This window comes from Cherax quadricarinatus, chromosome 19 (genome assembly GCF_038502225.1).
Source record: "Cherax quadricarinatus isolate ZL_2023a chromosome 19, ASM3850222v1, whole genome shotgun sequence".
Lineage (NCBI taxonomy): Eukaryota > Metazoa > Arthropoda > Malacostraca > Decapoda > Parastacidae > Cherax > Cherax quadricarinatus.
This window is the reverse complement of record NC_091310.1, coordinates 42,119,776-42,142,931: the sequence shown is the minus strand read 5'-3', so window position 1 is coordinate 42,142,931 and position 23,156 is coordinate 42,119,776. Positions and strand designations below refer to the sequence as shown.

The 23,156-nt window shown below is 40.6% G+C and overlaps 1 protein-coding gene across 3 annotated transcripts in view; it reads left to right on the top strand.

The window, feature by feature from the left end:
* The window catches only part of btv (dynein cytoplasmic heavy chain beethoven), a 289,769-nt gene that overhangs the window by 134,356 nt on the left and 132,257 nt on the right, over positions 1-23,156 (top strand). For all 3 annotated transcript variants that reach the window (XM_070086734.1, XM_070086733.1, XM_070086735.1), the window contains 2 exons: positions 11,075-11,239; positions 11,863-12,003. In XM_070086734.1, coding sequence (XP_069942835.1) covers positions 11,075-11,239; positions 11,863-12,003 — 306 coding nt within the window. The remainder of the gene's footprint in view (positions 1-11,074; positions 11,240-11,862; positions 12,004-23,156) is intronic.

Below are 23,156 nucleotides of genomic sequence, written 5' to 3'. Positions count from 1 at the left end.
CTTGGTCTCATTTGATAAAATGGAAGACATATTACAGAAATAGAGATGATTTTGATTGGTTTTAGCACTGGAAATGACTTGAAACTGAGCTCAAAGTAGCGGAAATGTTAAATTTTTGCAGATGTTCAAGAGTAAACAAACGACTTCACACGTCTAATACACGCCAGCTGGTGGATCTAATATACATTCACAAATGTGGTGATGATATTTATATAATTATTACAATATTGCATAACAGTAAATCTTCTATTTTTTGGTGCGAATAAAAATTCATTATGTGAATAAAAAATCAAAATGGAATTTATTTGTAAAGCCTCAAAACGTAACTAATGAACAGAGGAAATGTTAGTTTAGTTCCAGGAATACCTACATTGTTTATTCTGGACCCTATTTTGAAATTGGAATATTTTGAACTTTGTGTTAAATTGGCCAAATTACCAATTTCCGATCACTTTATTTTGTAGTTGAAAGAGTTGACTTGGCGATTTCTTGTGCTCAGTCGATAGAATAGAAGTAATACTAGTGAAATAGCTAAGAATTTGGTCGACTGGAATAATGTAATTGGCCTAAAATGGGAGTCAAAGTCGGCAAAATCGCCAATTCATAAATATCGCTGACACATCAAAATTTACAAGAGCATAATTTCGTCAATTTTCCATCAAATTTCGTACTTTTTGTTTTATTACCTTCACAAAACGATTCTCTACCATTTCATAAGAAAAAATAAAAATATTTTTTTTTTAAATTCTTGGACACTGGGGCACCACTTCAGATTTTGGCCTTGGACCCTGAAGGGGTTAAGCTACCTTCTTGATTCTAATGCACTATGCATCACAGTGATGGGCTGGCCACCTTGGGATTGCAGAACAAACTTTCTCTGTTGGTTCAACACCTAAAACCTTGAAAACAATTGTTTTAATTAGTAGAATCCATAAAAAATATTTCAAGAACACTGAAATCAAAATCAAAATCTTTATTTCCTTGTAAAGATTACAATGTGTGGTTTACATGTTATAAAATATTAATTACAGAGAATGATTTTGCTGGCGAGATTTGAGCCTATGGTTGAAAAAGTCATTTATCTCGTTAACTGTATCAATAGGCTGTAGTTGGGCTTTATTCAGCTTAGTTAGGACAATATCCCTAGTTTTTTTTCAGTTTGTGTGTACTTAGAATTTGAGTGTCTTCCAGGTCTTTTTTTATATCTCCTCTTGTTTCAGTGAATCTATTGCGTATTGTTTAATAATATCTTTGTTTATTAACCCCTAAACGGTCCAAACATTTATATACGTTCTCTCCCCCAGTGCCCCAAATATTTTGAAAAATGAAAAAAAACATTTTTTTTTTCATTGAAATAAAGAGAAAAAATTTCTAAGTGTTATAGGATTAAAATAAAAAAAATTAGGGTTAATACTTACTGAGATATGAGGCTGCAAAGTTGGCGCTTAATGCTCACCTGACGGCAACATCGAGTCCTGCCGCTTGAGGTGGTGTTGTAGGGGTCGGCCTAGGAAAGGTTGGAGGGAGGGGGTAAAGGAGGTTTTGTGTGCGAGGGGCTTGGACTTCCAGCAGGCATGCGTGAGCGTGTTTGATAGGAGTGAATGGAGACAAATGGTTTTTAATACATGATGTGCTGTTGGAGTGTGAGCAAAGTAACATTTATGAAGGGGTTCAGGGAAACCGGCAGGCCGGACTTGAGTCCTGGAGATGGGAAGTACAGTGCCTGCACTCTGAAGGAGGGGTGTTAATGTTGCAGTTTAAAAACTGTAGTGTAAAGCACCCTTCTGGCAAGACAGTGATGGAGTGAATGATGGTGAAAGATTTTCTTTTTCGGGCCACCCTGCCTTGGTGGGAATCGGCCAGTGTGATAATAATAAAAAAAAAAAAAAAAAAAAAAATAATAATTTTTATGTTCTGATAATGACAATTTATTGTAGTTCTTGGCATTTCATAATCAATTTTTGTTCTGACACTAATATTAGGTACTGAAATTATACTCACATTGTCACAAACACTTTGACAGGTGGACATTTACACCTGCCTTGGTCATTTACTATTGTCTAGGAAAATATACAAGTATTTATAGGTCCCAGCAATGTTTTGGATACACGGGAGTATGGAAGAAGAAGAAGGAAGGAGGAGGAGGAAGAAGGAAGAAATATAATTTGTGTATACCTGTGAGACAGATAAAAAGAAATAGACAGAGACAGATAGACAGTGACAGACAGAGATAGACAGACTCTAAACATGAAGTTAACATCACTTTCCTCTTAAAAAGGGAGTGTTAATATGGCATTACATCAGTGAATCCTTGGTGTTTGCCACACTGTTTGCTCAAGCTGGCACTCAATTTAACTGGCGCTCCCACAAGGTACTAAGTGATCCCAGATTTTTTTTAATATGGTGCACACTGAGTGTTAAGACCCATTCTATGCTGACCAGGCATCTCAGGCCAATTGTGCCAAATTTGGAGGCAGGAAAATTAAAACATATACGTATATACGTTTGGGGCGCTAGCGGTAAGAACATATATATATGTTTGGACTGTTTAGGGGTTAAGCCCTGTCTATATTGCTTTTCATATTGATGTTTCTTATCAATGGATCTTAGTATGCTGTTAGCCATGGGCAACCTAGCCGTTTATTCATAATGTGTTTCGTTTTTATGGGACAGTGTTATATAGTCTAAGTAGTTTGTTAAGAAATATGTCTATCCAGTCATTGATACCATTAGCCTCGGAGAATTCTGTAGGCCAGTCAATCGTACCTAGCTCTGTTGTGAAGTTATTTATTGAAGCCTCGTCATGGAGTCTAAAAGAGACCTTGTTGTATTCCAGTGGTTATTTACTAATGTTTGTAAAGAGGAAGGTGGGGTAGTGGTCAGTAGTGCTGTCTGTGATTATCCCTGATTTAAGGGGAGCTAGTATATTAGTCCATATATGGTCATTTATGGTTGCACTTGTCTCAGTTAGCCTGGTTGGTTTTGTTATAACTGATATGAGTAGTGTGTTGCTCATATTGTTGATAAAATCAGTTACTGGCTGGTCATCTATTAGGCCAAGGTTAATGTTGAAGTCTCCAGCTAGGAGAAGGTGGTGTTTGTTCATTTGGTTGTTTGTGATTAGTGTCTTTAATTTACTACTAAAATTTGGGATATTTATACGAGGCATTCAGTAAATAACACCGACTGTTATAGGAGTCTTAAGATTTTTTACAGTAAAATTTGCAAAAATGTATTCTCCATATTCTTTACTATAGCAAGTGGTGTTACAACATGATAGTTCATTAGAGTAATATGTAGATGGTAATACCACCCCCAACTTTGTATGGTCTGCAGTTGTGGATTGCTGTGTATCCTGGTAATGAGTATATATCTATTGTGTCCTGTTTAACCCTTTGACTATCGCAAGCCCCTTTCTGAAACTGTCATTCTATGTCACAAAATTTTTGGAAAAAAAAAATTATTTTTTCTTATGAAATGATAGAGAATCTTTTCCCGGTGGTAATGACACCAAAAGTACAAAATTTGGTCGAAAACTCATGGAATTGTGCTCCCGTGAAGTTAGCGGTCTCGGCGACATACATGCATCGGTGAGTTTGCCAACTTTGAGCCCTGTTTTTGGCCAATTCTGTTGTTAAAATTGAGACAAACTCATAGCTATTTCTAAAGAACTCCATTTTTTCTATCAGTTGAGTACAAGAAACTGCCCATTTACCGAACTGAACTACCCAATAAAATGGTCAGAAATTGGCAATTTGGCCAATTTCATGCAAATTAAAAAGGATGCCAGTTTCAAAATAGGGTCCAGAATAAACAGTGTAGACATTCTTGGCACTAAAATAACATATCCTCTGTTCATTAGTCACGTCTCTAGGCCCCTCTTATATTACTATTGCTTTCTATTTTGATTTTTTATTCATACAAAAAATACAAAATCTACTGTTACGCAGACCACTGCATTATTGTAAAAATGGTATAAATAATATCAGTGCACTAGTGAAAGAATATTAGACTCCCCAGTTAACGTGTATTGGACGTGTGGTGTGATTTGCTTACTCCTGAACATTGGTAAAAATCGAACATTTCCGCTACTTTGAGCTCAATTTCAAGGTTGTTTTCATCGTGAAACTAATCAAAATCATCTCTATTTCTGTAATATGTTTTCCATTTTATCATGTGAGACCATGAAAATGAGAATACAATGATAAATACTATACGAAAATACACCTCAAAGTCGGCGTTTTAATCCCAAAAAACGGTCAGTTTTTTTTCTCATTATGCACTGCGTGCTGCAGGATTTTTTTTATGTGTTGCACACTGGCCACACACACACCCATTCTCTCACATGTAGGCCTACCAGCTTTCTCCTGCTTGATTTGAAGCCACTAGAATTTATGCGTATTAATACGTCTGAAACACTGGCTCGTAAGACGTATATATACAACCAAAGCAGTCAAAGGGTTAAGCCAGGTTTCAGTGAGAATAATACATGAGAAGGTTGTCTTTAGGGACTCAAGGAGTGCAAGGAGGTCATCATAGTGTTTACTTAGGGATCTATTATTGTAATTGAGTACTGTAATATTTCTGGCAGTACTTAGAACAGTGCTGGCTTGTAATAGAGGCAGTTACTTTCCATTAAATTTTGATTGGGAGTTGGATTATATAAATTTAGATCTGGGTCTGTGTAATCATTCAACATTTAGGTTAAATGGTAATTATTTATATTATTTAGTGTGTTGAGTTACAGTAATGATATCTGAAATAAAGGGATGTTTAGACAGGTGTGTAGTTAATGTATATTGAGTGTAGAAACTAATAAACATAATGAACTTAAGTGTGTACAATGTATTAAGCTATTAATGAACTATAGTATTAACTACAGTATGTATAAAGCTAATAACACAAAATTATAAGACAATGTAGCACCAGACTATGACTTGTGTTAGCTTTAGTGCAATAACAAGTTGATTACAGTAGTTACTAGAAAAATATGTGCACAGTTTTAGATTAAAGACTATATGGATTTTAGCAGTGATATGATAATAAGATAGTAAACGGCAGATATTAATAACAGATATTAATAAATTGTAAATTGGAATATTTGGCAACAACAGATTTTAAAAAAGTAAAGTAAAATAAAACTGTAATGATAGATACTAAGAGGATTATAAATGGTAAAATAGGGCAATAATATATTTGCTGATGACACTGTGCTCTTGGGAGATTCTGAAGAGAAGTTGCAGAGATTGGTGGATGAATTTGGTAGGGTGTGCAAAAGAAGAAAATTAAAAGTGAATACAGGAAAGAGTAAGGTTATGAGGATAACAAAAAGATTAGGTGATGAAAGATTGGATATCAGATTGGAGGGAGAGAGTATGGAGGAGGTGAATGTATTCAGATATTTGGGAGTGGACGTGTCAGCAGATGGGTCTATGAAGGATGAGGTGAATCATAGAATTGATGAGGGGAAAAGGGTGAGTGGTGCACTTAGGAGTCTGTGGAAACAAAGAACTTTGTCCTTGGAGGCAAAGAGAGGGAATGTATGAGAGTATAGTTTTACCAACGCTCTTATATGGGTGTGAAGCATGGGTAATGAATGTTGCAGCGAGGAGAAGGCTGGAGGCAGTGGAGATGTCATGTCTTAGGGCAATGTGTGGTGTGAATATAATGCAGAGAATTCGTAGTTTGGAAGTTAGGAGGAGGTGCGGGATTACCAAAATTGTTGTCCAGAGGGCTGAGGAAGGGTTGTTGAGGTGGTTCGGACATGTAGAGAGAATGGAGCGAAACAGAATGACTTCAAGAGTGTATCAGTCTGTAGTGGAAGGAAGGCGGGGTAGGGGTCGGCCTAGGAAAGGTTGGAGGGAGGAGGTAAAGGAGGTTTCGTGTGCGAGGGGCTTGGACTTCCAGCAGGCGTACGTGAGCGTGTTTGATAGGAGTGAATGGAGACGAATGGTTTTTAATACTTGACATGCTGTTGGAGTGTGAGCAAAGTAACATTTATGAAGGGGTTCAGGGAAACCGGCAGGCCGGACTTCAGTCCTGGAGATGGGAAGTACAGTGCCTGCACTCTGAAGGAGGGGTGTTAATGTTGCAGTTTAAAAACTGTAGTGTAAAGCACCCTTCTGGCAAGACAGTGATGGAGTGAATGATGGTGAAAGTTTTTCTTTTTCGGGCCACCCTGCCTTGGTGGGAATCGGCCAGTGTGATAATAAAATAAATAATAATAAATATGTTAATTACAAATACATACATAAAAAAGTAGAAATGATAATAAAGAGTAATAATAAAGAGATTTTGTAGAGATTAAAAAAAATTAAGACTACAAGGTAGAGTGGTAATTGAATACAAAAGTGAAATACAAAAGTAGTATGAGGGTACAGTGGACCCCCGGTTCACGTTATTAATCCGTTCCTGAGAGCTCATCGTAAAGAAAAATTATCGGAAAGCGAATCAATTTTCCCCATAAGAAATAATGGAAATCAAATTAATCCGTGTAAGACACCCAAAAGTATGAAAAAAAAATTTTTTTACCACATGAAATATTAAGTTTAATGCAATAGAATAATTACAATAACAGTAATAACAATAGAATAATCACAATAGAATAATTGACACTTACCTTTAATGAAGATCTGGTGATGATTGATGGGATGGGAGGAGGGGAGAGTGTCGAAGTTTTTAATGTTTAGAAGGGGAATCCCCCTCCATTAGGACTTGAGGTAGCAAGTCCTTTTCCGGGGTTACTTCCCTTCTTCTGAAAAATAGATTCTGCTCTTGACTCTCGCCCAGGCAGGTCATAGCAGCTCTCCTTACTTACTCTGTCTCCCTACGATCCCCGTTGGGGAGGGGAACCTTTACCAGCGTTGTCATCACCTTGACTTACACAATGAGCTACGCAAATCGTGTAAAGATCAAACCAAGAAATGGTACCGTTGATGATTTAACGAAGATTGCTCTTGCAACTGTTGTTCAGGGAGCACTGGAAGTACAATTCAACACCATATTGTCACTGAAAGAAGCATTCATTGTTGTGTGTCACGATGATGCTGAAGCAGAGAAGCTACTCACTACAGAAGCCATCATTACTCTTACTACTCAAGGGTTTACTGTTACGTCATCTCCTGCCCTCAGGGCAAGGAAATCAGTATTCCTAAAAAAACTGGACAAGATTCTGACGTCTCAAACACCTGCTGAACTCAAGTCATCCATCGAGACGCAAAATACTTGGGCTACTGTTGACAGCATTACAAAAATCCCAAATGCAACGTCCATGATCAAGGTCACCTTCACCGACGTGAACATGGCTGCCACTGCACTGAACGAAGGTCTTGCTGTCTACTACTACTACATCAGCCCTACCTACATTGAAGCAGAGAGATATCACTACATCCAACATTGCTGGAACTGTTATTCATACCATCACACCACCAAAGCATGTCCAGTAAGAGACAAGAAGTTCTGCACTACATGTGGTAGTGAGGGACACGCCTTCAGTTCCTGCACCGCTGCTGCTCCAACACAACCAGCGTGCTTAAACTGCAAGAGTAATGATCACCATACACTGGCAGCAAAATGTCCTACAAGAAAGGATATTATGAAGAAAACACAAGATGCAGCAAAGAAAAAACCTACTAGCAACACTCCAACGTATGCAGCAATTGAAAAAATACAAGCAGACACTACAAAATTACTTCAAGCATCTACTCAGCCCGCCTCCACCACCACCACTACCATCACTCCTCCAACATGTGACGTAACGAAGATTCACTACTGTCTACTATACGCTCATATGCAAAACATGGCTGTACCTGGATCATTTAACTCTACCATCAACGAGTTATTTGCATTAAATAACATGCCTTCATTTACATTTCCAGCATCTCCACCTTTTGAAGAAATTCTCAAATTCACCAAAAACTTAATCGCCAACTCTTCTGCAGAAGTTCCATCAACACCACCAACTAGTGACGTCAATCCAACAACGACCAATGAGAAGCCTCCACCGCCACCACCTCTCACTGAATCCAACCAATCAGAAGCCTTACCACCAGAAACATCTTCTAATTCGTCTACTGAAGTTGAAAATGAAGCAACACCACCTTCCTCTAATCCACCACCGCCTTCTCTACTTAGCTCACGTCGATTACCTGGAACACCATGGGTTAAACACAAAGGACTCATATTCTACACCACGAGGCTGTACCCTGCAAGCATGACTTGCCTAGAACTCATCCAACATCTCCAAGACAACACTGTATCGTACCAAAGCGAAGAAAGACCATTCCCTACCTACAGCCAGATACTTCACCAACTCCAAACCAACGAATACTACTACAGCTCTCCCATAAGTGTGATACAACTCTCTCGAAAACAATTTACCGCACTGATAAACGGTTTAAGACCATAACCAACTCATCCTGCTTGCTGCCTTCTGACACTCCCAGCTCCTACCGCTGCCTTCGCCATCCTCTCCTAGTGAGCCAAGCAATGACATCAGTCAAGCCTCTCTATCTACGTCTCCAGTACTTTTGTACCACATGTCCCAAAGTGGTTGGGCCACTTGCCTTGATTCCTCCTCTTCCCCTCCTCCCCATCCTTTTCCAGTTATTTCCATCCTTCCATATCCTTCTTCCTTCCCATCTTACGACAGCTCTCGTCGTCCTCGATTCGATTCGATTCGATTCCCTTCTTCTTTTAATGCCAGTAGGACCAGCTTGAGAGTCTCTGGACTTCTGTCGCACAACATATCTGTCCATAGAGGCCTGTACCTCTCGTTCCTTTATGACTTTCCTAAAGTGTTTCACAACATTGTCAGTGTACAGGTTGCCAACATGGCTTGCAGTAGCTGTGTCAGGGTGATTTTCATCAAAAAAGGTTTGCACTTCAAGCCACTTTGCACACATTTCCTCAATCTTTGAAGTAGGCAACTTCTTCAATTTCTCTATCCCCTCCTCTGAAGCAGTTTCCTCAGGTCTGGCCTCTTGCTGTTGAAGATGATCTAGCAGCTCATCAGTGGTTAGTTCGTCACTGTCCTCCTCCACCAACTCTTCCACATCCTCCCCACTAACCTCCAACCCCAAGGACTTTCCCAATGCCACAGTGGATTCCTCAACTGGCATAGGATTCCCAGGGTTAGCCTCAAACCCTTCAAAATCCCTTTTGTCTACACATTCTGGCTACAGTTTCTTCTAAGCAGAGTTCAAGGTCCTCTTAGTCACTCCCTCCCAAGCCTTACCTATAAGGTTTACACAATTGAGGATATTAAAGTGATCCTTCCAAAACTCTTTTAGAGTCAATAGAGTTTCTGTGGTCACTTCAAAGCACCTTTCAAACATAGCTTTTGTGTACAGTTTCTTGAAGTTGGAAATGACCTGCTGGTCCATGGGCTGCAGGAGAGGAGTGGTATTAGGAGGCAAAAACTTGACCTTAATGAAGTTCATGTCCCCACAAAGTCGCTCTGCCAAGTCTGTAGGATGACCAGGGGCATTGTCTAACACCAGGAGGCACTTAAGGTCTAATTTCTTTTCAATTAGGTAATTTTTCACAGTGGGGGCAAATGCATGGTGTAACCAGTCATAGAAAAAGTCCCTAGTGACCCATGCTTTAGTGTTTGCCCTCCACAGCACACACAAATTAGCCTTGAGGATATTCTTTTGCCTGAACGCTCTGGGAGTTTCTGAGTGATACACCAATAAAGGCTTCACTTTGCAATCACCACTAGCATTGGCACACATCAACAGAGTAAGCCTGTCTTTCATAGGCTTATGTCCTGGGAGTGCCTTTTCCTTCTGAGTAATGTAAGTCCTGCATGGCAATTTCTTCCAAAACAGGCCTGTTTCGTCACAATTAAACACTTGTTCAGGTTTCAGTCCTTCAGTCTCTATGTACTCCTTGAATTCATGCACATATTTTTCAGCTGCTTTTTGGTCTGAACTGGCAGCCTCACCATGCCTAATCACACAATGTATGCCACTACGATTCTTAAATCTTTCAAACCAACCTTTGTTGGCCTTAAATTCACTCACATCACCACTAGTTGCAGGCATTTTTCTAATTAAATCCTCATGCAACTGCCTAGCCTTTTCACAAATGATTGCTTGAGAGATGCTATCTCCTGCTATCTGTTTTTCATTTATCCACACCAATAACAGTCTCTCAACATTTTCTAACACTTGCGATCGCTGTTTTGTAATCACAGTTGCACCTTTTGCAAGAACAGCTTCCTTGATTGCCGTTTTCCTGCTCACTATAGTAGAGATGGTTGATTGGGATTTACTATACAACTTGGCCAGGTCCGACACACGCACTCCACTTTCATATTTTGCAATTATCTCTTTCTTCATTTCAATAGTCATTAGCACCCTTGGTCTCAATGGGTTGGCACTAGAAGCTTTCTTGGGGCCCATGGTGACTTATTTTGCAGAAACAAGCACCAAAAACAGTGATAATATGGATAATATGGAATGTACCGAATGTATCCTTAGATGTGCACACACTGGCCGGCTTGTAAACACTGGCACACACGGGGCAGTTCAGGCGACACGTGGACACGTCTCGTATGAATCGTATCGTGTACTGGGTTTTGTAACGGGAACTGAGGCAAATTTTTTGCGATATAATGCTTTGGATACCGGATTTATCGGTTACCGATGACTTTGCGAACCGGGGGTCCACTGTATTAGAATTTAAGGAACACATATTGTGGCAGTATATAGCAGTTACAGAGTGGTTCATAACACTATTCGTGGATGGTGGGTATAAACTGCACCTTATTCTGAGTCAGTTAAACCAGCTTCACTAAGGAATTTTTTTAGTTCGTATTCGGTAAAGATGAAGTACCTTTTCCCATTGGATTCTTTTCTAACTGCGATTTTACCATCCCTCACAGAGCACTGATGGAATTTTTGGTTGTGGCGTAATTTTCTTAGTCGATAAAGGAGGTTCTGCCTTGTTTTGGTAAGGCACTCATTAACATATATCCTTCAGAGTGGAACAAATGATTTTAATAATAATTACCAGCCCACACTGTACGAATTTTCAAAAACTTAATAAATCTGATTTTATTCATTCATAGGTTTGGTTGTATGAAGGCTGCAGGCTTTTCCGTGACAAGTTAGCCGAGAGTGCAGATGTGCAGAAGTTTGATGCAATAATTGTGTCCAGTATACAGTCAGACTGGGGCATGGATCTTCGTGATCACTTGGTTAACAAGTACTTTGTCACTCCTGCAGTTGGTGTTGTATGTATCATGTGCTATACCTACTGTCATACTGTACTTATTTTCTGATCTTTTGATTATCCCTTAATTTCTGTTCATTTTCCTAATTATCAAACTGACATTCTTTTTTACCCATTATTTTCTCAGTTTGCTGTCCATATTATTCATCTTTGATTTTTAATCTTTCTGTGTATCCACCCATCTCATTTTTCAGGCAGTCTTTCTACTTGTATCAATATACAGTATTTGTGTTTTTGTTTCATTCCAATTGTTCATATTAACATTTTTGCACAGAGTTTTGCATGCACACTACCATTATTTACCAATTTTCCATGGATTGGGTGGATTTTAGGGATATTTTAGTTGCATTAAAGGGTAAAACTGCACTCAGAGTGCAATTAAGACATTACTGATCTAGCAATTGTGAGGTAAATAAAAAAAATGACCTGAGCCTAAGAAAATAAAATACGTATGAGATAAACTAAAGGAATGCCTGATGATGAGTGTGTTTACATAGAAAGGGAGAAGGATGAGAGAGAGAAAGAGACATTTTTTTTTTTTTTTTTAATTTCATAAAATTATTTGTCCAGAAATTAAGGAGTACAGTGTATTGGGATAATTTTCTCAATGTTGTGTAACATCAGGTGGCACCTGGAGCACCTCTGCCTCTGCACGGCTACCAGCTTGGCCAAATGAGCCCAGAGAATTGGAGTGAAGTGGTGGGGAATGCTGTACAACAGTACAGCAGGGAGAAACAAGAGCTTAATTTGTTAATCTTCACAGAGGTATTGTGTTGTGTATATCAATTATATAATTATAAAGAGTGAGAGTCAGTACATGCTATATCATTGCTGGAATAGTTTGCACATAAATCAAACTTCATAGAGAAAGTCTTAGATTGCTTTGGTCCATCCTGGACCATTATGAAGATTACTTGTAAATGGTCCAGGATGGACTGAAATGTTGTCTAAAGTTTCTTCTCTGAATTGCAGGTTAGTTGTGAATTTTGAATATTATATTCCATTAGATTTGAGTAGAACCTACTGTAATTTGAAATATTACTTACTTTTTTTTTCAACAAGTCGGCCATCTCCCACCGAGGCAGGGTGACCCAAAAAAGAAAGAAAATCCCCAAAAAGAAAATGCTTTCATCATCGTTCAACACTTTCACCTCACTCACACATAATCACTGTTTTTGCAGAGGTGCTCAGAATACAACAGTTTAGAAGCATATACATATAAAGATACACAACACATCTCTCCAAACTGCCAATTTCCCAACCCCTCCTTCAAAGTGCAGGCATTGTACTTCCCATTTCCAGTACTCAAGTCCGGCTATATAAAAATAACCGGTTTCCCTGAATCCCTTCACTAAATATTACCCTGCTCACACTCCAACAACTTGTCAGGTCCAAAATACTATTTGTCTCCATTCACTCCTATCTAACACGATCACGCATGCTTTCTGGAAGTCCAAGCCCCTCGCCCACAAAACCTCCTTTACCCCCTCCCTCCAACCTTTTTGAGAACAACCCCTACCCCGCCTTCCTTCCGCTACAGATTTATATGCTCTCCATGTCATTCTACTTTGATCTATTCTCTCTAAATGACCAAACCACCTCAACAACCCCTCTTCAGCCCTCTGACTAATACTTTTATTAACTCCACACCTCCTAATTTCCACACTCCGAATTTTCTGCATAATAGTATATGCACCACACATTGCCCTTAAACAGGACATCACCGCCTCTAACTGCCTCCTCGTTGCAGCATTTAGAACCCAAGCTTCACACCCATATAAATAAGAATGTTGCTATCACTATACTTTCATACATTCCCTTCTTTGTCTCCATAGATAATTTTTTTGTCTCTACATATACCTCAACACACCACTCACATTTTTTCCTTCATCAATTCTGTGGTAAACCTCATTCTTCATAAATCCATCCACTGACACGTCAACTCCCAAATATCTGAAAACATTCACTTCTTCCATACTCCTCCTCTCCAATTTGATATCCAGTTTTTCTTTATCTAAATCTTTTGATACCCTCATCACCTTACTCTTTTCTATGTTCACTTTCAACTTTCTACCTTTACACCTTTACTTATATTCAAAGAAAAAACTTAACAGCTTAACACAAGAAGCTTGCATGATTTCATAAAAAGAGTGCCAGTAATTGTATATTACTATTATTGGAAACATTATTCTGCAAAAAATGAACCTAATGCTGCAAAAGAAAGATATGCCATTACAGTATTTTCTAGCAATTAAAATAACAAACTTACACATTCAACCAAAAGACTACCGCACTAGCAACTACCCAAATACTCTTATTTTTAGCCCCACAAATCCTACTGAAATCTCGCTTATTATCATATCACTAAAGAACAAGGCAAGTGACCTAAATAACTTACCACTTCTCATGCGCTGTCACCAATTATTGCCACTGTTTAACAAATCCATTGAATCTTCCACCTTCCCATCCATACTCAAGACAGCAAGGGTCACCCCGATCCTCAAAGGAGGTGATCCAATTGAGTTGAACAACTATAGGCCTATATCAAACTTGCCCCTACTATCTAAAATCTTCAAAAAATTAATTCAGGAACAAGTCTACTCCTACTTAGTATCCCACAACATACTTATCCCCTGTCATTTTGGATTCAGACTTAAAAAAATACTAATGTTGCAATTATCCATATGCTTGAGCCAATATATTCGGCACTCGAAAAAAATTAATTTTCCCTGGGACTTTTCATCGACTTAAGAAAAGCTTTTGATACAGTTGACCATGACCTATTGCACCAAAAACCTGAACATTATGGGGTCAGAGGACACTCTCGATTACCTAAAATCTTATCTTAGCAATAGAACCCAGTATGTATACACAAGTGGAGCTAACTCCACTACACAACCAATTCTTGTTGGAGTCCCACAGGGCAGTGTCCTTGGCCCACTTCTCATTCTCATTTACATCAATGACCTCCCAAACACTTCTAAACTCCTTAAACGCATTTTATTTGCAGATGACACTTCTTATGTCTACTCTCACCCAAACCCAACCATACTAACAGACACTGTAAATGTCGAACTCTTAATAATATGTACTTGGATAGCCACCAACAAACTTTCAATATAGACAAACCTATTTTATGTTATTTGGAAACAGAGCTACAAATGTACAGCTAAACATACTGATAAATGGTTGACCCATTTCTAGACACACACAGGACAAATTTCTTGGTCTTCACCTAGACTGCAAACTCAGATTCCAAACTCACGTACAGCAAATATCCAAGAAAGTCTCCAAAACAGTAGGCATCCTCTCAGAGATACTGCACTATGTACCCTGATCAGCTCTTCTTGCACTATACCACTCTCATCTACCCTTACCTCACCTATGGTATTTATGCATAGGGCTCAACCACAGAAAATCACCTTAAACCTTTAATAACCCAGCAAAAAACTGCAGTGCAATTGATTACAAACTCTTGTAATAACAGCATACTCCTCCGCTTTTCAAGAGTCTTAACTTACTTAATATACAAAACATCCACACTTATCATTGTGCCTACTACATACACAGAACATTACACTGAAATATAAACCCTCCTCTCAAACTCCTACATGATAATTACAACAGAACACACAACCATAATAAAAGACACAAATCACTCTTTGATATCCCTCGTGTCCATCTCTCCCTCTGCAAAAATGCTATGCATGTAAAGGGCCCAAATATCTGGAATTCGTTACCAGGGTACAAAAAGATACAAAACATCCAGGCCATGGGAAAACCTGGGTAGCCACAGCCACTCAAGAGGGAGAGGTTTTTTAGTGCCAGGAAGGAAAAAAAACTGGCAGGAAATGGCAGAAATCGTACACCAAATCCAGTCATTCCTGGAGTGGAACCACAGTCGATGGCCTCCACTCCAAACCAACAGATACAGATACTAATGCCGGAGAAAAAATCCCCCCCCAGTACCAACAATACCACCAGTCCGATGACATTCTTCTTTGCAAATATACAGGGTCTAAAGCCAGCAACAAACAACAAAATACACCTTTCATCCGTGGACTGCTTGCAGAGGCAAAGGCAATGTTCGCGGCTTTCACTGAGACCCACATAAAGGATCACTTGGACAACGAAATATGGATCCCAGGTTACAACCTATACAGATGTGACAGAGTGAACAGGCAAAAAGGGGGGGGGGGTTGGCCTGTACATTGCAGAGTCACTTGTTTGCACAAAACTGCTAAATGCCTCAAATGATGTAGTGAAAGTTTTAGCAGTAAAGGTCGAGAACCAAAACCTAGTCATTGTGGTAGTCTACAAGCCTCTGGATGCAACATCCCAGCAATTCCAGGAACAGCTGTTAAAAATTGACCACTGTCTGGAAAATCTTCCATCTCCTGCACCCAACGTCTTGCTCCTGGGGGATTTCAACTTAAGGCACCTAAAATGGAGGAATATAGCAAATAATATTGTTGCAGTAATAACACCAGGAGGCAGCTCTGATGAAAACTCACACTCACACGAGCTTTTAAATCTCTGCACAAAATTCAATTTAAACCAGCAAATAATAGAGCCTACTAGACTGGAGAATACACTAGACCTCATCTTCACTAACAATGGTGATCTGATAAGAAATGTCACCATATCAAAAACAATATAGTACTCAGATCACAACATAATTGAGGTTCAGACATGTATGCGTGGAGCCCCAGACCGACATAATGAGACTAGTCACGAGGGAGCATTCACCAAATTCAACTTCAATAACAAAAACATAAAGTGGGACCAAGTAAACCAAGTCCTAACCGATATAAGCTGGGAAGATATACTAAGCAACACAGACCCCAACGTATGCCTAGAACAGATTAACTGGGTGGCACTCAATGTAAGCACAAGGCTTATTCCTCTAAGAAAAAGGAGGAGTAGATGTAAAATAGAAAGAGACAGGCGCTCCCTTTACAGGCGACGGAAAAGAATAACAGAGCGGCTGAAAGAGGTCAATATATCTGAAATGCGTAGGGAGACACTGGTCAGAGAAATAGCAAGCATTGAACTCAAGCTAAAGGAATCTTATAGGAGTCAGGAATCGCGGGAAGAACTAAAAGCCATAAATAAAATCGAAAGAAACCCGAAGTATTTCTTCTCCTATGCCAAATCAAAGTCGAGAACAACATCCAGTATTGGGCCTCTACTTAAACAAGATGGGTCCTACACAGATGACAGCAAGGAAATGAGTGAGCTATTCAAGTCCCAATATGACTCAGTTTTTAGCAAGCCGCTAACCAGACTGAGAGTCGAAGATCAAAATGAATTTTTTATGAGAGAGCCACAAAATTTGGTTAACACAAGCCTATCCGATGTTATCCTGACGCCAAATGACTTTGAACAGGCGATAAATGACATGCCCATGCACTCTGCCCCAGGGCCAGACTCATGGAACTCCGTGTTCATCAAGAACTGCAAGAAGCCCCTATCATGAGCCTTTTCCATCCTATGGAGAGGGAGCATGGACACGGGGGTCGTCCCACAGTTACTAAAAACAACAGACATAGCCCCACTCCACAAAGGGGGCAGTAAAGCAACAGCAAAGAACTACAGACCGATAGCACTAACATCCCATATCATAAAAATCTTTGAAAGGGTCCTAAGAAGCAAGATCACCACCCATCTAGAAACCCATCAGTTACACAACCCAGGGCAACATGGGTTTAGAACAGGTCGCTCCTGTCTGTCTCAACTATTGGATCACTACGACAAGGTCCTAAATGCACTAGAAGATAAAAAGAATGCAGATGTAATATATACAGACTTCGCAAAAGCCTTCGACAAGTGTGACCATGGCGTAATAGCGCACAAAATGCGTGGTAAAGGAATAACAGGAAAAGTCGGTCGATGGATCTATAATTTCCTCACTAACAGAACACAGAGAGTAGTCGTCAACAGAGTAAAGTCCGAGGCAGCTACGGTGAAAAGCTCTGTTCCACAAGGCACAGTACTCGCTCCCATCTTGTTCCTCATCCTCATATCCGACATAGACAAGGATGTCAGCCACAGCACCGTGTCTTCCTTTGCTGATGACACCAGAATCTGCATGACAGTGTCTTCCATTGCAGACACTGCAAGGCTCCAGGCGGACATCAACCGAATCTTTCAGTGGGCTGCAGAAAACAATATGAAGTTCAACGATGAGAAATTTCAATTACTTAGATATGGTAAACACGAGGAAATTAAATCTTCATCAGAGTACAAAACAAATTCTGGCCACAAAATAGAGCAAAACACCAATGTCAAAGACCTGGGAGTGATCATGTCGGAGGATCTCACCTTCAAGGACCATAACATTGTATCAATCGCATCTGCTAGAAAAATGACAGGATGGATAATGAGAACCTTCAAAACTAGGGAGGCCAAGCCCATGATGACACTCTTCAGGTCACTTGTTCTATCTAGGCTGGAATATTGCTGCACACTAACAGCACCTTTCAAGGCAGGTGAAATTGCTGACCTAGAAAATGTACAGAGAACGTTCACGGCGCGCATAACGGAGATAAAACACCTCAATTACTGGGAGCGCTTGAGGTTCCTGAACCTGTATTCCCTGGAATGCAGGCGGGAGAGATACATGATTATATACACCTGGAAAATCCTAGAGGGACTAGTACCGAACTTGCACACGAAAATCACTCACTACGAAAGCAAAAGACTTGGCAGACGATGCAACATCCCCCCAATGAAAAGCAGGGGTGTCACTAGCACGTTAAGAGACCATACAATAAGTGTCAGGGGCCCGAGACTGTTCAACTGCCTCCCAGCATACATAAGGGGGATTACCAACAGACCCCTGGCAGTCTTCAAGCTGGCACTGGACAAGCACCTGAAGTCGGTTCCTGACCAGCCAGGCTGTGGCTCGTACGTTGGTTTGCGTGCAGCTTGCAGCAACAGCCTGGTTGATCAGGCTCTGATCCACCAGGAGGCCTGGTCACAGACCGGGCCGCGGGGGCGTTGACCCCCGGAACTCTCTCCAGGTAAACTCCAGGTAAGAACACTATTGGACCCCTGCCTGCAAATCAATTTAAGGCTCTACTTAGAAATCTCCTCATCACCCAAAATTAACCAGACAAACCGTACTACTTAATACCTACAAGTTACTCAAAAGCAACACAAAAAAGTACCAATAATGTCTCAATTTCAATACTGAATACTGTGCAGAAGATTGCTCAACCATGTACTCATTACTTCAAAAATAGGATGTTCAAATTTCATTGTTTTGAATTCTAAATTGTAATACTTCATATTGTAAATTGTTTTGTTGTAATACTGTAATACGTACTTCAATATTGTAATGTTCAAATTTCTTCATTGTAAATACTCAACTGTAATACTTCATACTGTAAATTGTTTAAATTGTTTTATTGTTATACAGTAGGGCCTCACTTATACGGCAGGTTAGGTTCCAGGCTACTGCTGGAAAGCAGACATCGCCGGAAAGCAGAACGCCACTTTTTTCCACTTATAAATGCCAGGTAACAAGTTTACACAAACATATATTATGTTACCAATAGAACTAGGCAATAAAAACAATAAAAAGTAAAATACACACACAGTACACCCATTACTTACCTTAAAATATGTGTAGTCTTAATGCAGGGTGAGAGGTGAGTTTAATTTGTAGTAAGTCAGGTTTGGGATGTATGGTAGCCAGCCAGGTCAGCCCACCTCACCCACACATAATATACAAGTTGCCTGGCTACCACAAGTTCTACAAGTCTCCTGGCTACCACAAGTCCTACAAGCCACCTGGCTGCCACAAGTTCTACTAGTCGCCTGGCTACCACAAGTTCTACAAGTCTCCTGGCTACCACAAGTCCTACAAGTTGCCTGGCTACCACAAGTCCTACAGGCCGCCTGGCTACCACAAGTCCTACAAGCCGCCTGGCTACCACAATTCCTACAAGTCGCCTGGCTACCACAATTCCTACAAGCCGCCTGGCTACCACAATTCCTACAAGTCTCCTGGCTACCACAAGTCCTACAAGCCACCTGGCTGCCACAAGTTCTAGTAGTCTCCTGGCTACCACAAGTCCTACAAGTCTCCTGGCTACCACAAGTCCTACAAGTCGCCTGGCTACCACAAGTCCTACAAACCGCCTGGCTACCACAAGTCCTACAAGCCGCCTGGCTACCACAATTCCTACAAGTCGCCTGGCTACCACAAGTCCTACAAGTTGCCTGGGTACCACAAATCCTACAAGTCACCTGGCTACAACAAGTCCTACAAGCCGCCTGGCTACCACAATTCCTACAAGTCTCCTGGCTACCACAAGTCCTACAAGCCACCTGGCTGCCACAAGTTCTACTAGTCTCCTGGCTACCACAAGTCCTACAAGTCTCCTGGCTACCACAAGTCCTACAAGTCGCCTGGCTACCACAAGTCCTACAAGCCGCCTGGCTACCACAAGTCCTACAAGCCGCCTGGCTACCACAATTCCTACAAGTTGCCTGGCTACCACAAGTCCTACAAGTCGCCTGGGTACCACAAATCCTACAAGTCACCTGGCTACAACAAGTCCTACAAGTCGCCTGGCTACCACAAGTCCTACAAGCCGCCTGGCTACCACAAGTCCTACAAGTCGCCTGGGTACCACAAGTCCTACAAGTCGCCTGGCTACCACAAATCCTACAAGTCGCCTGGCTACAACAAGTCCTACAAGTCGCCTGGCTACAACAAGTCCTACAAGTCGCCTGGCTACCACAAGTCCTACAAGTCGCCTGGGTACCACAAATCCTACAAGTCACCTGGCTACAACAAGTCCTACAAGTCGCCTGGCTACCACAAGTCCTACAAGCCGCCTGGCTACCACAAGTCCTACAAGTCGCCTGGGTACCACAAGTCCTACAAGTCGCCTGGCTACCACAAATCCTACAAGTCGCCTGGCTACAACAAGTCCTACAAGTCGCCTGGCTACAACAAGTCCTACAAGTCGCCTGGATACCACAAATCCTACAAGTCGCCTGGCTACCACAAGTCCTACAAGTCACCTGGCTACCACAAGTCCTACAGGTCGCCTGGCTACCACAAGTCCTACAGGTTGCCTGGCTACCACAAGTCCTACAAGTCACCTGGCTACCACAAGTCCTACAAGCCTCCTGGCTACCACAATTCCTACAAGTCGCCTGGCTACCACAAGTCCTACAAGTCGCCTGGGTACCACAAATCCTACAAGTCGCCTGGCTACCACAAGTCCTACAAGTCGCCTGGCTACCATAAGTCCTACAAGTCGCCTGGCTACCACAAGTCCTACAAGTCGCCTGGGTACCACAAATCCTACAAGTCGCCTGGCTACCACAAGTCCTACAAGTCGCCTGGCTACCACAAGTCCTACAAGTCGCCTGGCTACCACAAGTCCTACAAGTCACCTGGCTACCACAAGTCCTACAAGTCGCCTGGCTACCACAAGTCCTACAAGTCGCCTGGCTACCACTTCTCATATTTATGTTAATCTATTCTACTGTGGGTTATATTTAGATGGATTAAGCAAAATGTCTATACGTATTAACGTTTTATACGATATTTAATGCTCCTCAGAGTGATTATTATTGTGTGTTATTATTATTATCATTATTAATATGCATCGTCAAGACTAATAAGACACTCTTAGTGATTTTAATGTGTACCTGCATGCCAGCACAGTGTGTAAGTACACACTCACTCCAACCAAAACAGCAAACAGACTTGATGTTTTCTTCTCCACCATAGGAAAAAATCTAGCAAACAAAATACCAAGCACAAACACCCGTCCATCAGACCACCTCATAGGTACCTACCCAAATACATACGCTATTCCTAGCTCCAACCAACCCCATTGAAGTTACGCTCATCATAAACACCCTTAAAAAAGCAAGGCAGGAGACATAAACAACTTGCCTGCTTTTATGTACCAAAAAGCTTCTCAAGTATTGTCACCAATTATTGCAACACTCTTTAACAAATCCATTGAATCGTCTACCTTCCCAACAATCCTCAAAATAGCGAGGGTCACTCCGATCCATAAAAGAGGTGACCAAGCTGACCTGAATTACTGTAGACCAATATCTAACTTACCACTGCTCTCTAGAATCTTTGAAAAATTAATTCATAGATGGATCTGTTCCTACCTTGTTTCACACAACATATTAAACCCTTGTCAGTTTGGATTCAGGAATAATAAAAGCACAAATGATGCTATCATACACATGCTAGAACTAATATATACCACACTTGAAAAGAAAGAAGTCCCGCTAGGCATTTTCATTGATTTACGTAAAGCTTTCGATACAGTCGACCATGAACTGCTGTACTCCAGATTAATGCCCTATGGTATCAGAGGCCACTCCCTCAACTACATAAAATCATACCTTAGTAACAGAACTCAATGTGTGTATGCAAATGATGCAAACTCTTCCACCCAACCAATCATAACACCAGACACAAACATCTCTATGACATTCCCCGTGTTCGACTAAACCTTTACAAAAATTCAATGTATTTCAAAGGACCTAAAATCTGGAACACCCTACCTGAAAACTCTAGAACTGCAGACACATTCATCACTTTCAAAACTACAGTTAGAAAACATCTTATTTCCCTGATCCACCCCGACAACTAACTACATGATAGCCGCCTGGTGGTTCACAATTACACTCACTCACCCACTGACTATAAACCCAGAAATACTAATCTTAAATCTTAATAAATCCTAACTAGTCATAAGTTTGCCTATGATACTCCAATATAGACACCTTGTATTGTGCCAAAACAAAAGCATTCACATTGCTAAACTCACAAATTATGATGTAGTTACTTAGCCTTAATACCATAATCTGTAAGGATTTAATGTTAAGAATTAATCTAAGTCTGCTCAAAATGCCTAGCCATGCTAGGTGTCCTAGTGGCCCCCTCTGTAATTAGTATTTTATAACATGTAAACCACACAATACCCAAAACCTGTAAACCCCACATTGTAACCCTTATAGAGAATAAACTTGAATTGAATTGAATTGAATCACAGTAGGAGTCTCCACAAGGAAGCGTCCTTGGACCACTCCTCTTTCTCATCTACATCAGTGATCTACCGAATACATCACAGCTGCTCAAACCCATATTATTTGCAGATGACACTACATATGTCTTTTCCCACCCAAACACCGTCATACTAGCAAACACAGTCAATGCTGAATTACAGAAAATATCTGCCTGGATGATGACTAACAAACTTACCCTGAACACTGATAAAACCTATTTCATTCAGTTTGGAAACAAAGCTGCAAATGATCCAATTAACATCAGTCACAAGACTCACAGAGGGAAAATTCCTAGGTATCCACCTTGACAGTAGCCTTAAGTTCCGGACACACATACAACAAATCACCAAGAAAATCTCCAAGTCTGTAGGCATACTATCAAAGATAAGGTACTACGTTCCACAATCAGCTCTCCTGGCACTGTACCATTCACTCATATACACTTATCTTACATATGGAATTTGTGCATGGGGATCAACAACATCCAATCACCTAAAACCCCTAATAACCCAGCAAAAGGCAGCAGTAAGAATGATAATAAATTCCCGCTCCTGCCAGCATACTCCACCAATTTTCAAAAATCTGAATCTGCTCACCATTAAGAACATCCATACTTATTCATGTGCCTACTACATACACAGAACAATACACACAAATATAAACCCTCCACTCAAACTTCTCACCAGCCTAAACAGGACACATGACCACAACACAGGACACAGATCTCTTTTTGATATACCTCGTGTCCATATCACACTGTAAAAACTCTATGCACATAAAGGGCCCCAAAATATGGAATTCATTACCAGAAGATATTAAAGTAACCCAGTCTGAAAATCAGTTTAAGACTCTTCTCA